We start from the raw sequence: 15,522 nt of genomic DNA on the forward strand, positions 1-15,522 counted from the left end.
CCATAACTGAAGTCTACCAGTTCAGACACACATCAAGGCCTTGGTTCTGGTTTCTCGCATGGCCAATTCCACATGCTGTACAGAGGTTTGCTATGAAGGACACAAAACCATTTAAACAGTGAGAAAGACTGGGTTTAGTTAACAAAACAAAAGTTCTTGTGTTTTTGAATGTTCTCTTACTTGGAATTAAACATCAAGAGGACCAGAGTTTACATGCTTTTCACTTACATTTTCTGATGCAATGTTCTCCATGCCTATTTCTTCACCATAGTAAGTTACAGGAGTGCCAGGGAGGGTTAAAAGCAGCATGTTCATGACATTGATGTACTCCTTCCCAATCCGAGTTGAAATCCGAGCAGCGTTAGGGCTTCCAACCTGAACAAAACATCATTCTGTTAAACAAACATTATAAAATTTCATGCATATGTGAAATTGATTAACTAATTTAATACGACAGTAAATGTTTTGGGGTTTTATCTTTCCCTTCCAGGGCTGTGAGGTCCATTATCTTTATCTTGATGCCATTACAAACTTCTGTCCCAAAAAATTTAACACACAGAAGTCCTGCCAGCAGCATATCAGGCAGAAGTGAGGAAGAGATGACAACAACCGCCCCTGCTTACAGTTCTCTGCTATTTTCTCTGCTGTGTGAGGACTGCTCTGCTTGCTTTGAAAAGATCCTTTGCACATCCCAAATATGCTTCCTAAGAAAAAGAGGAGCAATGTGTTAACTGCCATCTACTGCCTGCTCTGCTCTGTCCTGGTTCCAGAATCCATTGCAGTGAGTCAGTTTATGGTCATAAGATAATTATCCCAATTCCATTCTCACTGGTGATTTAGCCATTGAAGCCACTGAGGGAGAGACATGATCATAAATTCCTTTCTGTCATCCTTGCATGGGGAGTGGAACTGTTATTGAAGCTCTCCAGCAGGACAGCCGGACAGTGCCAAACACTCCAACTACAGCAGCTGAGAGTTTTCACAAGGACAGCAACTGTAGCTCAGCTGCAGGCCCAGGCTGCTGCTGACCCCACTGAAATCAGCATCTTTGTGTGTGGTTTCTGTCACCTACAGGAACAAGCCCTTCCTATGAGAGCTGGCCTAGAACTCTTACTGCCCAGTTTGGCCATTTTCCTGCAGGCATGTTTTTCATCCATGAGTCGACAGCTTCAAAAATACTGTTGCCCGATAGATTTTTCATGTTAATTAGGTTGAAATTGAAGGGAAAATCTGCTTCTTGGATAAAAGTCGTTCCATAATACATCATTGTTGCTCCAATGTCTTCCTTTTCATCATCATCAGAACCCATAAATCTAAAAGAAGTACACAAATAGTATTTTTGGCTTCTTTTTGGTTACACAGAACAGAATAAAGCTAGAAATGGTTGGACACAGAGCATTAAGAATTAGGTTCATTTCCCCCTCCCCATCAAAAAAATATTAATATTAAAAATAATATTAATATTTTTTAAAAATTAAAAAGAGAAAATATTTTGTAAGACAAAGAATCAAGGAGAAATACTTCTTGAAAATTGCTGGAGAAAAATCTACAAGAGTCAACACAAAGCTGAAGTATCTGACTGAAGTTTTATCTTTCTGAATCCATGCCCACACACTCCATTCCAGAAATTTCCATGCTTTCCTTCACAGAAGTGGACCTGGGGGTCACCTGGGGGTGACCATGAGCCATCAATGTGCCCTTGCAGGTGGCTCATGGCATCCTGGGCTGCATTAGGAGGAGTGCTGCCAGGAGTGAGGGAGGTAATCCCCATTAGGCTGCCACTAAGGCCATTAGGGACTGAAATGTCTCCCAGGAGGAAAGGCTGCAAGGTGGGCTGTTTAGCCTGGGGAAGGGAAGCCTCAGGGGGATCTCGTCCATGTATGGAAGGGAAGGCGCAAAGGTGACAGAGACAGGCTCTCTTCAGTGGTGCCCAGTGCCGGGGCCAGAGGCAGTGGGCACACACTGAAACACAGGAAAGGTCTTTCCCAATCAACTTCAGGAAACTTCCACCAGTCAGGGTGACTGAGCCCTGGCACTGGTTTTCCAGGGAGGTTGTAGAGTCTCCATTACTGGAAATGTTCAAAAGCCACCTGGACAAGTTCCTGGGCAACTGGCTCCAGATGGCCCTAAAAAGCAGGGGGTTTGGACCAGAGAACTTCAGGAGGTCCCTTCCAAATTCAACCATTCTGTGATTTTAACACTCCCTGACTGTGTGTCTCACTCTAACCGAACTATTAAAAATAAAGAATAAATCAGGCACAGGCTTGATAAATTAGTATCTCTGTGATTAGAATGGTTTCCTTTTCTGCTTAGCTTTATATAGTCCATAGATGGAGCAGAGCTAATGGCCAATTCCTTTCTGCATAGTCTCGGGAAGAGACAGTATAGCCTATGTACTACCTGCACCAGAGGTAGTACATAGTACTAGAGTAGTACATAGAGGTTGCATTTCTGTGGTATATTATGTTATTAAAAAAACATTTTATTGCTAGCAAGAGAGAAATTAATATCAGAAAAAACTGGCCAGCTGTGCTGGCTACCTGTATCTGCCAGGCTCTCTGCTGAACTCATTCATGGTGTGACGGAAGCTGCGGATGATATCATGCAAACCAACCTGCGTGGTGGTGTAGTCATGGTAGAGCTGGGAATAGGCTGTGATACTTTCCTTAAAGTAGGGTATAGTACTTCACATTAGTTCACCAATGTTTTAGGTTTCCAAATTCTCCAAATTCTTCCCATTCTTTCCTGAGACAATTCACCAGTTCATGAATTTCTACTGAAATGAGTTCAGCATGCTAATACTAACAGCATAGTGCTGAACTGCACTTGAGGAACTCTGGAGCAGCAGAGGACTGATAATTTTGGATCCCATCCTTCAGCAGGGAAAGCCCACCCACAGCACTAACCAACAGAGTCAATCTGGAGCAGCAAGCAGAGCAGGTGCTGTGGCCTCAGACTAGGCTGGAAAGACGGGCAGTGCCTTGATACAATAACACAACACCACCACCATGTTGGAGCTGGCCAGCTGTCTGTGATCCCCAGCTCCACAGGAGAATAGTGTCTTAGTGCTGGCACTACCTGGGAACATCACCAGGTTCACTATCAGAGCAAAAGTAACATAAAAACAGTGAATGTGTCTGGTCACCTCTCACTGTGACACATGGCCTATACCAGTGTTTCTTAGTTATGCTCCAGTTCCTACCAGGGCTTCTTTGTGCAGAGTGCCCAGGACCCACCCACCTTCCAAGGCTGTCCTGATTTTCCAACAGCCACAATTAAGACCCAAAAGAGTCAAACCAAGCATTCTTGTCTCCATAGGAAACGCAGAAAAGAAAGCAAAGACAGAACTTACTCCCTTCCGAGACTTGTCCACTCGAGGCTCATCTCGGAGATGTGTTGCTTCTAAGAGAAATTTAACGGCACCAAAACTAAACCCATCCACTCCTTTCCCAAGCCAAAATTTTATAATATCCTGGACAAAAGCAAAAATTGAAAAGTCTGAGCAAACCCATCCCATTTAAAGTAGTATACTCTTAAAAAGAAAACAAAACTTGTAAGGAGGTGTTAATACAAAACAATTCATTTTTTGATTTGTACTTCAAATTTTTCTAGAAGCTAGAGTTAATCATGTTGATCTAAGGTCAAATCAATAGCTAAATAAAGTATGTCTTACTATTTCATTCATACAAAAAAGAAAAAGATTAGTCTCTAACTTCTCCCATAATTCAGGAGATCAAAGCCAGGGCATGACTCACTAAAAGTAGTGTCTAATCCATCCATCAACACAGCTGGGCTCATACTAAGTGATGCTGTTGATGAATGCACTCATCATGGCTGCACATTGATTCAAATATGCAGGAATATGTTGTTCTGCACAAACCTTGTGCCACTAATTTTCATTTACACAATAGAGCTCTTAAAACATTTCTTCTCTCTTATTTGACTGATGTAATTCTTTTATTTTATTTTCAGACCTATTTGTTGATTTGCAGGAACACAAGAAATTATAATCCAACAATTACAAATTCTATTGATTTGAAGTTTCACTATCAAATTCCAATATTAATCGCTATTAGTAAAATCATATCGTACTTCACTAACTGTATTACTACAGTTTTAATTGCCCTAGTTTTAACAAAAAAGTCCAAAGTTCAGTCCCTCTTGAGTGGTTTCTGCAAATGTCCTTTTAGTTGTGATACTTGTCTTCGTCTGAGGAAAAAACCTTTTTTCATATTCTTTTAGAAGATGTCTATTGACTTGCCTTTTTAAAACATATGAAGTACACTTGTCTGAACAGGCTGGAGTAGAATTAATCCTCACACAAGCTGTACAGGTTTTAGTTTGGCAAATAAAGACTGCCTCACTGAGCTGCACTTTCTCCTAGTGCCATTCTGAAAGCAGCAGCTCTCATTATGGTGTCTGTCCAATACTGAATCTACCCAAAAATGTTCACGCTTATACCTGTGCTCAGCACAAAAGCAAACCCGGGTATCAGCACTGCCAACATCAAGCACTGACATGGTTCTCACTGGCACCAATCTACATCATTCACACATGAAAACCACAACATGCTGGTTGCTGAGTCTGGCTACTCTTAGGTGCCCTTGTGCTGCTGAACCAAAGACTTTAGCTTCTCTGCAAAAGTCCATTTGCTTCCTGCTCAGTCCTCCTAATCTTCTGGAACAGGATTTTGAATTAAAATACTAGACAAAAATTACTCTTTAACATGATGTTTATACACATTTACCAAAGGTTGGTGTTATCAAGACAAACTTCCCAGCTTTCAAGTTTTTTGAGGTACTGGAGTTTCAATAATCCAGGTGCCACTCTAAAAAGTAATTAGGCGGGATCGTTAAAAAGCATGTGCAGTGCTATGGGAGGGGGAGGAAATGTGCAAATGGCAAGATGTGGCATTAAGGGAAGTATGAAGACACAGGAAGGTTACTGGCAGTGTTCTTCAAGGATCAGTCTCAAAAGCAGCCTCATTGTGTGCTTGAGTTAAAAGGTATGGCCAGAAGTGTTTCGTTTGCAGTACCTACGTGGTGGGGGGAGAGGCCCCAGAGAGACCATCCAGGGAGGACTGGGCAGCAATGAAGAGCAGCGCCAAAGAAACGCGGCACAATTCAAAAGTACAAAGTAGCGAACGCTTAAGGATCCAATCAAACACAGTAAGTAGCTGTACTACCTGCTGAGGGATAACTAATGAAAGGGGTAAAAGAAGCAGCTGTTGTCAGGCTCCCCACATTCAGGCCTACATCCCCATATTGTAATGAATTCAACATTCTGCATTCCTCGGTCTGCTAGGAAACAGTGCAAGCAGTACCATCACCACCAGTCTCGCTGTGAAAACACTCATTTTCTCCCTGGAAAGTCATCAGCCATGCAGACAGATCGAAACTCACTATCTCCCCCTTATCCACAAGCCCAGGGATTCCTTGTAATTCAAATCAGCATTGCCTCTGCTTTCCCGAAAATGCAAACGTCTCTTTGCTAAACAAGGTGCCATCCCTCCATTTGACTGGGCAATTAACAACTCCTTGTACCAACAGAGATAAAAACTTCTCTGCACTTGAGTAAATCAGTTCTGCACAGGCTTCAGTGCAAGAGCTGCTCTGCTGTTGGCTCAGCAGCAGTCGGTTTCATGCTTACATGGATCTCTTGCTGGACAGCAGGGCTGCGAAAATTCAAGTCTGGCTGTTCCTTCCCAAACTGATGGAAATAACATTGCTTTCTCACATCGTCAAACTGCCAGCTGGAATTCCCAAAGACACTCACCTGCTCAGCCAAGGGAGAGAGACAGTTAGAGCTACTAACTTAATAAATATTTCCTCCTATGCACACATTAAAATGTGGGGCATTACAAGAATAAAATAAAGCACAAAATGCCTAACCAGTGGACTACAATTTGAACAGATTTTGGTATTTATGATTTTAATTTCTTTTTGCCACTAGTTGCTCTCCCTTTAGTTGTGCTTTGCCACATGTATTTCTTGTTCCGTGTTGTGAATTTTGAAGATTTTTTTATTAAGTTAACTTTCATTAGGAATTATCTGGAATAGAGGGAAAAACATGAGCGGGAACATTTATTTTGGAATTACTTCTCATAAAACTTATTAAAAATAGCTTTAGTTAACTTAGAGCTTTCTGCAATTTAGTATTATCCCTTTGAAGGGCCAATGCAAGTTAAAAATGTTAAACTTTATCACCATCTCTGTAATAAAAGATTCCAAAAGCTAAGATAGTTCTTAAGAGTCTTAAGTTTAAAAAGAAATTATACAAATTGGTACAAAGTATTAATTTTGCCCTGAGTTTTTGGACTATACAAGTTCCTAATCAGGTACCCACCAGTTCAAATCTTAAGTAAATCTATTTGAAACAGGCAACACACTTTCTGGCCTGATCACTTTCCAGAAAAAAAGGAAAAAAGCCAGGATCACATTGTTTTGTTTCCATCTCCATCAACTATCACTTCAGAGGACGTGACATGCAGTTTCTAGAGCAGAATACCCATACACAGAAGGGGGCATATGTGAACAACTTGTGCACAACCTTTTTCTTTTTTAAATCTGGTGTTTGTTTCATGAATGAAGGTTTAACACTGAGGTGAAGAAACAAAAGTAATTTTAAAAATTCCACGTGAAGTAGGAACTTTTCCAGTGATCCCCCAACCTGGTTTAAATTTTAATCTGCACTAACTCATGTAGTAACATCAGTTTGTACCTCTCACCAGCCATTTATAACCCCATGTACACTGGGATAATCATGTTACAGCTTCTTTTGCTCTGTGGCATCCAGCTTGGGATGTGCATGTGTCCCTTCCCATGTTTACCCAGTTGTTGGGAGGGATAACTGAGCCAGAAGCCTGCATGCAGTCCTGCCAGATGTAGTAGTCTGTGTATTTGCCAGTCCGATTGCGGCTCAGCTGAAACCACCGGTGTTTGTCGCTTGTGTGGTTTGGTATTAAATCCATTATCACCTTTAGCCCTTAAAAACGAAACATAAAAAAATTCATCAAACCCCCCGGCCCCCAAATTACATTACATTTAGCCTTTTAAGACAACTTTCATATTTTTTCTAAATGCAGTATCAGAGGTATTTGGGCTTCTTCCATGCCAGAGGGTCTGGTGGAGGGGCAAAAAAACCCCAAAAAAACATAAAAAGTACCAGACTACCAAAACAGTTAGACCTGACTGGTGTTTGCAAGTAGCTGGAACACAGCTTGGGAGGGAAAGAAGGGTGAAGAAAAAAATCAGAACAGATTTCTGTTATTATGAGCCACTTTCACTAACTCTGACTTCATCATCTGTCTCACACCTCCCAGGTGAGAAAGGCACTTCACCAGTCTAGCATCAGTGAACACACATTCTTCATCACCCTGCCTAAAGACCAGATGTTTTATTGAAACCTCAAATATTTTCAGACTGGCAAACCATTTTCTGTTCAGCTCAACAGCTGCAAGAAGAAACACCTGAGCAAACATTTGGTCTGAGGCACAAAAGCACCAAAGCAAGGATGCAAGGTCAGGAAGCGTGTGTTCCCTCATGTTCAGTCAGACAGAACTGCGCCTCAGCTTGATCCCGTAATGCCCATAAGATAGGCCTCAGGGGGCATGGACAGGTGCCAGCCCACCACCCACAAACATCCTCCTTGCAGAGGACATGTTGCCACCCTGTGCTGCTGCTGTAGCTCCCTGTGCCCTCTGTCCTGCTTTCAGCACTGCTCCAGAGCCAAAGGGCAGGAAACAGCAATCACGGAGCTCACGTTGCTGTGGAGCCGCCTTGTATCCTTTGCTGCTCTGCTATCCTCCACCTGCTCCTGCTCAATGCTACCACGGGGGGACTGACAGATGCACAAACAAGTCTCTATAAGGTCCATCTTTTTAATAGAGTTACTGTGCCTGGAGGTGCAGCTTACCTTTGTCATGTATGGCTGCAATCAGATTCTCAAAATCTCTCATTGATCCAAAAATGGGATCAATGTCATAGAAATCTTCAGCTCCATATCCAAGGTCTTTTAAAGGGGACTTAAAGAAAGAGGTGATCCAGATGGTTTTTATATTCAAATATGTAATATGGTCCAGTTTTTCTTGGATACCTATTTAAAAAGGAAAGGACATCATTTGTTCAGGAAAGACAGAAGATTTCTGTTTGTACAAAGGTTCCTTTATCTTTCTGACATGTTATTGTGGTGTGCAACTACAGAAGCAGTTTCTGCCCTTCACTTGCCAGTACTGTACAGTGTGGCTATCATTCCTTGTTTAGAAACGCATTGTCCATTTTGAGCCTTGCCTTTCTGCAAGGCAGTCTCAGCTCAGCTCCTGGTAAGTGGCATTGGTTCCTTGCTACCAGGGGCCCCATCTCCACTCATTCTTACGAGCTGATAACACCTAGACCGTGAAGAAAACAACACATCCTTCTCCCCTCATTGTCAGATTTGGTTTTCCTTAAGAAGAGCAGCCACCAAACATGACCAGGTGCTCAGCACCTTTCATCCTTCTGACTGGCCTCAGTCTGACTCTGGTGGCAGCTGTGCTGCTGCTTGCTCCCAGCACCATCTCTCAATCTCCTTTCTAATCCCCCGCTTAGACTTAATTTGAGCAAGCAGCTCTTTTTCAGCTCTTGGATTTATTCACAACAACATGAGTTGCTATTAATGTTGCCTGACTTTTCTTACTTCTCTCCATAAAGGTGGCTTTGTCTATTGGACTGTACTCTTCCACTGTTTTTCTTTTTTTATATACACACATACACACACAACTGTTACACAGCAAGAACGAAAACTGACCCACCTTTCAGATCCCCATTCCCATCCATGTTGCTGTCCTTGAAGGAACGAGGATAGATCTGGTAAATAGGACTAGCTTGCCACCAGTCAAGGCACTTTGGAGAGACAGCAATGATGGCAATCGTAGTGCACACAAGCGCCATAGAACCAGCAATTATGAGCCAGAAGAGGATCTCCCTGGTGACTCTGTAGCGGGCTTGGCTAGAGAACTGCAGCAAGACTTCCTTTGGCATCCCAGCATAAGGCTTCAGCACCGTGTCCTCTACAACCACCAGGTCCACATCAACACTGCACTTTTTTGACATTTCTTCTTGGCTACTGGTATCCATCTCCTTGTCCTCAAAAGCCTCATTTTGAACAAATCCATTATTCTCCACACCTCCCTTCTCACTCAGCTCCATAGGTAAGCTCTTAGCTTTCACCTCAACTGTTTTACTTGAAAGTTCTTGTCCTGGAGACTCTGGCCACAGCACCTTTGTTCAGTGGAATGAGAAGCAGTGCAATTAGCTATTCTGGGTTGATAATCAATCCTGACCAACTGGTCAAAGTTCAAAAAGAGACAAAAAGGACAAAGTGCTCACAATTTTTTGCATATTCATCATCTTCAGCAAGACAGCAAAATGCTATAAGAAAGGGCAGTTCTGCTGGGAAGAAAAGGCTATTGTTGGTATCAGCTGAGCACAGTTATGTTTACTCTTGCTCTCTCCAGTACACCACACTTCTCTTCCTTATGATAGTAGGGGGAAATTCAGGTTTTTACCACTATGCAGCTTTCCAAACTGGTCCTAGTCTCCCTTGCCTGAAGCAATCTGAATATGGGTAATTTAAATATGAACAGCAAGAGAATGAAGGTTGTCAACTGTCCCAAACACGCCACAGACTAAGAAGAAAAGATTCAAAGGCTGGTTGTGCCTCTTTTTCAGTTTAGATAACCCACCCCAGCCCACCCCCAACTCCCAAGCACTAACAACTGCTGTGGTACATACTGATCCAGTGACTCACAGCAGGTACATGGAGTGGATTGCTACCCCCAGAACCAGCCTCGGGGCAGGACAGGATAGTTCTCCACAGGCACAAGCAAAATTCAAGAGAAAAAACCCACTGCCCACTATTAAAATCCACACCCCCCCCATTAAAAGGGGAAAAAAAAAATTAAAAAAAAAAAAATGGAAAGAAGGGGGGAAAAAAGAGAAGTGCTGAAAAGAACCTTTCCCTTCTCCCTCTTTCCCTCCTTTTCTACTACTCTAGGCAGGAAAAAGCAAAGTCTGCACAAACATGCACATTTGTACACATCTGTGTGCCCTAAGCCCCAAGTGCCTGAAGTCAGCATCAAGACATCCCTTCCCACCAATGCCCCCTGCCCAGCACACCAAAAGACACACAAAGAATATTGCAAAGGAGCTGCCCTATCACTTGTAAAAGTTAACTCCTACCTCTGACCATAGGGTCAGGATCCTATGGAAACTCATGGACAACTGCAGTGGAGACAAGGCTGGGTTGTGATTCAAAAAAAGTATTTATGATGTTTGCCTCAAGCAGTGAAAGAAGTTTATAAACTACAGACTGTAAAAAATACAGCACGCAATATTCAAATTACTCAAAAATGTGTTATTTCTTCAGTATCTGAGCTAAGAACAGGTATTTGATGCTGACAGATTTAATCCTTCCTCTTCTTAACAGCAGTGCCTGGCAGCAACCCCAGCCTGTGCAGTGTCAGGAGCCTGTGGAAGAATCCAAGATAACAGCTGTAGTGTCAGTGCCTGTGATTCAGTATTGCCAGGAAATCCAGAAGTGATTTATTCGAAATATTTGACACAGTTTCTCTTGCATTTAATGACTCTACAGTCTTAACATCATCATATCAGTAAGCTGTAAAAGTTTCCAGACAGGCACTGTGCACTCAGGGCATACACTTGTATTCAGTGCAATGCCAGTGACTTCTCACTCCATTTCAATTGTTTCATTTCAATGACTTAACTTGCAATTAAAGTAGAGAATGTATAAATACTGATTATTTTTAGACTGCATCAAATACACCTCAAGACCCGGTAGTCCCCAACTTGCTTTTTTCCCCGCCAAACTCAGAGGTTTAAAAGTGCCAAAGTCTTCCTGCATACACAAAAGCTCTCTCAGCCACTCAAGAACAGCAAAGCAAGTCAGAGCAAGAGCAAATGATGGCCAAAACACAGCCATATGCCACAGATGCATGGGTCACATAAGCCAAGGAGACTCAGGACAGTCAGGTGCAGAGTATTACTGCTGGAATCAGAAAGGGGAAACTAGATCCAAGTGAGTATTTCAGCTCCCTCCCATCTCTTTTCTTTAAGCCAGTAAACTTTCTAATGATTATTTCCTGTGTGGACAGGTTTATTTGTTCTAGGGACAGAGGCAGCTTATCCTTGGCACACGTAGTTTTACAACTGGTAAAGGCCAATTTAGTGTCTCACCAGTCAGAAGCTGCCACTGCTCTCTGTACGCATCGTTTGGAAACCATTACTTTCCCCTTATTCGAGTATCTTGCAGGAGCGGCCTGCTCTGTGAATCCCACTGTACAAAAGCCGTACCATCAAAAGAGCCCCTCGTGTCCTAATGTAATCCCCAAGTAACATTAAAGGCTTATTTATGCCTTAAGTAGGGCAGACCGTGTCTTAAAGGCCAAGTGTCTGGCTGAAAAGAGAAGGATTATAGCGCTCTGGTAGATAAATGCAGCATGCAGGGGTGGAGGCCATGGATAGATGAATCCACGTGTGCCATCTCCGCTGGGTGCAGAGCACACAAAGATCCATGACACAATCACTGTGGGGTTGAAACAGAACATAAGCCATGCTGGAAATTACCAAGTGGCAGTGCTGGTGAACACACAGTCTGTAGAATTGGACTGAGCAGGCTCACAGCCACACTGCAGTCGCATCTCACACCAGATCCACGCTGCTCCCTGAGAGAGCTGAAGCGCAAGCAGGTACCAGTGGAACACAGGTACACTTAGGGCAGGCATCTGGGCCTTAAATCCTCAAAGTTCCTCTAGAAAGACTGAAGAAAATATACAGCCAAGGAGCTTAAAACAGGTCTGGATGATCAACTACCACAGACCCAGGAGAACAAACCCAAGAATCTGATATTGTCTTCTGTATGATTTTCCTCACCGACTAAAAATAAACCCACACAGGTATTTTGTTATTACAGACCTATTTTTTTTCCTCTCCTCATCCTGAGGAGTTGCTTGCCTTAAAATTATTTGATAAAGGAATAAAGTAAACTTCATCTTAGAAAGGTAGATCACCAACAATTCCCACTGAGCTTTAACTTTTTCCTTTTAAAATATATTTTATGTATGCAGGCATTATGCATCTGGCTTGCTCTCAAGCAATTCTGAAATGGTTCCCTCCTGAGCTATTTTAGTTTAGCAGGAGTAACTAGCCAGTGCAACTGTGTTAGCAGAATCCACTGAAAAGCATTAAATAGTAAAGAAAATACTTTATATTCTGTGCCAGTTACTCTGTTTACCTCAGGGTTAGGTAGGAAAACAAAACCAATCTGTATGTGGGCAGTAATAGCTGCTATCTCCACACAGATTGCCATGGTTATTTCTATAAGATGGAGGGGTTAATTTTCACAAGCATTTCTTATATATAATTATTTAGATGCACTGACTGACTTAGTCATCTACTGTTTGATGCTCTGCAAATGCCAAGTAGCTTGCCAGTTCCTCAATACCACACATATTACCACCAAAAACCATGCAGAGGGGTGATTATGCACCCTAATGTGTTAAGTGTAGGAAGACATTTATTGTTAAAAAGTTCTCTTGCTTTATGCTTTTTCATTAAAAGGTTTGTTGCCACTGGAACCAGTCTGACATAATGCACTTTAAATATAGCCTCATTATTTACAGAATCAGGGCCAGATTTACAGGTATGTAAAAAAGGCAGACACCTTAGCAGCAGCTTTACCTCAGCAGCTCCCACAACACTGATGGATAATCTGACCTTTAAAGCTATCTTTCACCCAGCACTAAGAAAAACTTCCCTTGACCTGGACTGCAGCTGTCAAGAGAGAGAAGGTCTAGGGGAACAAGTTTCTGACACAGTATCTTTTACCACGAACATGTCTGAAGTTTCTGCCATCAGCCTGAAGTCCTGGGGGTGGTAAAACGTAATTGCCCGGGACACTGTACACAGGGTTTGGTGGGGGTTTTGTTACATTTTTAATGCTCTTAGTCCACTAATGGACTATGTGATTAAAGGTTAATGTCATTATAAATGCTGTAATTAGCTACTGCTTGGCTCACATGAAATTTCAGGGGTAGGTTTCAGGAGAAGGCAGCACCCGGCCCCGGCCCTCAATGGTTTATCAGCAAGGCTGGCTTCTCCCACGATTTTTCATGAAAACAATTATCCACTAATTCCTGCTGCTATCATAGCTGCAAGAACAAGAGAATGCAGCGCTAACTCTGTTTGGATGCTTCCCCCACAGAGGGTCAAACACTACATACAATCCACAGAAAAACAAACTTCAGGTTTGTTGCCTCTCCAGAAGGAAGCTCACTCACATTAATTGTGTTCTTTTCAATTTACACTCTTCCCCTTATAACATTCATCTGCCCCATTTCTGTACTAGAGGATGACAACTTCCAAAGGATTTTCTTTTCCAGCCTACTCCTCAAAACCTTTCCCAGCAGGAGACCTAGACCTTGTTCTTCCCCTTGTATGAGCTGGAGAGGTTCAGCACGGTATTAAATCATGGCAGACCTGAAGTTTGGATGACTGTAACTCAAGAGTGACCTTGTGTTACTGAAACATCCCTGAAGTGGGAGATCTACAATACAGATGGCACAGCCAGGCAGCCCAACAGGAAGCCAAGGAGAAGAAAAACAAAATGGCATCACACTACATCACTACTGCGTCCATCCTTTGGGTTACCAAAAAGACAGCACCCCACCAGATACTTGGGCCTTTGCCAGGGCTCATCTATGACAACAATTTACGTCCACTGAATAGGAATCTGAGGAACAGGTTTTAGTCTGTTGAGCACAAAGCACTTCCTACTGTGGAAGAATTTATTGGAAGGGGCTGTCAGCCAACAGCTGTCACTGCATGAGCACACCTATTGCCATACTATAGGTGGTACAGGATGTAGTTTTTCACAGTGCCTCAGCTTCCCCACCTGAAGGAATTACACACATAGTATCACAGATATGGTACTCCATACAAATTTACTCCTCCTCCCTGTCTCTCTCAGTGCATAAAGACAGGCCTTCCTGCAAACAATTTGCTTTTTCACAGGTATCAAATTAGTGGCAGGTATTCCACAATGAAACCTACACAGATTGTGCTCCTGAGAAATAATTTCCCGCTGGAAGAGCTCAGTTCATACCAAATATCTCCAGTCTGTACAGAAAGATTCACTCTCCAGTACTGAATTGTACCCCAAGGCTCTTACAATGGCTGCTTCTGACCAACAGTTCCTGGATTCCACATCAGACCATTAGCAGTCCATCAGCATTAATGCATATAAAAATCAATGTGAGCACTGGAAGTGAAACCAAAGAACTGAAAGCACATATTTTATAAACAAGCCCTGCCTTAGGATGCAATGCAGGATGTAACCAAAAGTATGTATTCTATTACCATCTGTTAAAACCAAGTGTGGCAGTGCTCTTTGTCTTCCACGTTCCATCTTCCCTCCAGGGCGATATCTTCTGTTAATGGGCCACTGAGTCTCACTGATAAAATGACATCATCCTATTGTAAAATGCTCCACCCAAGCATCCCTATCTAGATATAATCTGAGATTTGGAACACCACAGTCAGCCTTTTTCACTGGATTCCCAGAAGAAGACCAGACCCATCTAAACCCCACTGGACCTTCAGAGGAAAACTACACCCTTCTACAGGATCATTGCTTCAACAGAACTGTATCTGTCACTCCAGGAGGACTGCAGCCACCATTTAATTGCACTGCTGCCTACACCCTGACCAACAGGGTGTCAGGTTGTATTCTGACACTCAGTATTTTTCTACTGCTGCATTTTATTTTTCTTACTAAGTTGCAGTTTTACTCTTTTTTATTTATACTAATAAATATAAATACTTTATTTATACTAGTAAAGAACTGTTATTCTCATTTATCTGCGTGAGAGCCCTTAAATTTCAAAATTATAATAATCCAGAGGGAATTTTCATTCCAAGGTAGGCTCCTCCTGCCTTCTTCAGCAGACACCTGTCCTACAAACCAAGACAAGCCTCAAACGAAAAAAAATCCTATTGTTATAAATTTGTATTGTGATATTGGCTTTCGCAGATGAATATATATATATTAAATACTTTTTAGCTATGCTAACAAGTCTTAAGTTTAAAAGAATTTCCTAGGTACAAGGCAAGGAAACCCCAGAGGGCAAGGACAGTGGGGCCCAAGCTGTTATTAGGAGAACAACAGAACCCAAACTGTTATCAGCGGAAGATATGAAGCCCAGCTGCCCTCAGGGGAAGGATGAGGGGCCCGGACTGTTATCAACAAGTGACCATCTGCAGCAGAAAGGAAACCAAAAACTCCAAAATAATGCTGACCAGCTAGAATAATGATGACCAGCAAAAATTATGCTGACCAGCAGAAAACAACATGATCCAAGAAGGTGGAACCAGGGAGGGGACATGCTTGAATATGCATTAACCTCTCACAGCAAGGATGGGATAAAAAGCGTATTCCTGAGATACCAGGTGTGTTCCTGGCAACCCACCA

At 42.5% G+C, this 15,522-nt stretch overlaps 2 protein-coding genes across 8 annotated transcripts in view; both read right to left on the reverse strand.

Moving 5' to 3' along the window:
* SLC3A1 (solute carrier family 3 member 1) overlaps positions 1 to 10,505 on the reverse strand; it is a 13,831-nt gene extending 3,326 nt beyond the window's left edge. The window contains exons 1-10 of one of the 3 annotated variants that reach the window (XM_086878414.1): positions 10,218 to 10,505; positions 9,366 to 9,511; positions 8,789 to 9,257; positions 7,915 to 8,094; positions 6,830 to 6,984; positions 5,650 to 5,775; positions 3,353 to 3,472; positions 2,541 to 2,665; positions 1,115 to 1,313; positions 229 to 375 (exon numbers count right to left, since the gene is read on the reverse strand). In XM_086878414.1, coding sequence (XP_086734540.1) covers positions 229 to 375; positions 1,115 to 1,313; positions 2,541 to 2,665; positions 3,353 to 3,472; positions 5,650 to 5,775; positions 6,830 to 6,984; positions 7,915 to 8,094; positions 8,789 to 9,257; positions 9,366 to 9,386 — 1,542 coding nt within the window. In that variant the 5' untranslated portion in view covers positions 9,387 to 9,511; positions 10,218 to 10,505. Of the gene's footprint in view, positions 1 to 228; positions 376 to 1,114; positions 1,314 to 2,540; positions 2,666 to 3,352; positions 3,473 to 5,649; positions 5,776 to 6,829; positions 6,985 to 7,914; positions 8,095 to 8,788; positions 9,258 to 9,365; positions 9,594 to 10,217 lie in introns of those variants that run through there. The other 2 variants (XM_023922760.2, XM_086878415.1) reach the window with 2 other exon arrangements.
* PPM1B (protein phosphatase, Mg2+/Mn2+ dependent 1B) overlaps positions 10,372 to 15,522 on the reverse strand; it is a 69,595-nt gene continuing 64,444 nt past the window's right edge. For all 5 annotated transcript variants that reach the window (XM_086878429.1, XM_086878426.1, XM_086878422.1 and 2 more), the window contains one exon: positions 10,372 to 10,505. In XM_086878429.1, coding sequence (XP_086734555.1) covers positions 10,458 to 10,505 — 48 coding nt within the window. In that variant the 3' untranslated portion in view covers positions 10,372 to 10,457. The remainder of the gene's footprint in view (positions 10,506 to 15,522) is intronic.

The sequence above is a fragment of the Cyanistes caeruleus genome, chromosome 2 (genome assembly GCF_971803275.1).
Source record: "Cyanistes caeruleus chromosome 2, bCyaCae1.hap1.1, whole genome shotgun sequence".
NCBI lineage: Eukaryota > Metazoa > Chordata > Aves > Passeriformes > Paridae > Cyanistes > Cyanistes caeruleus.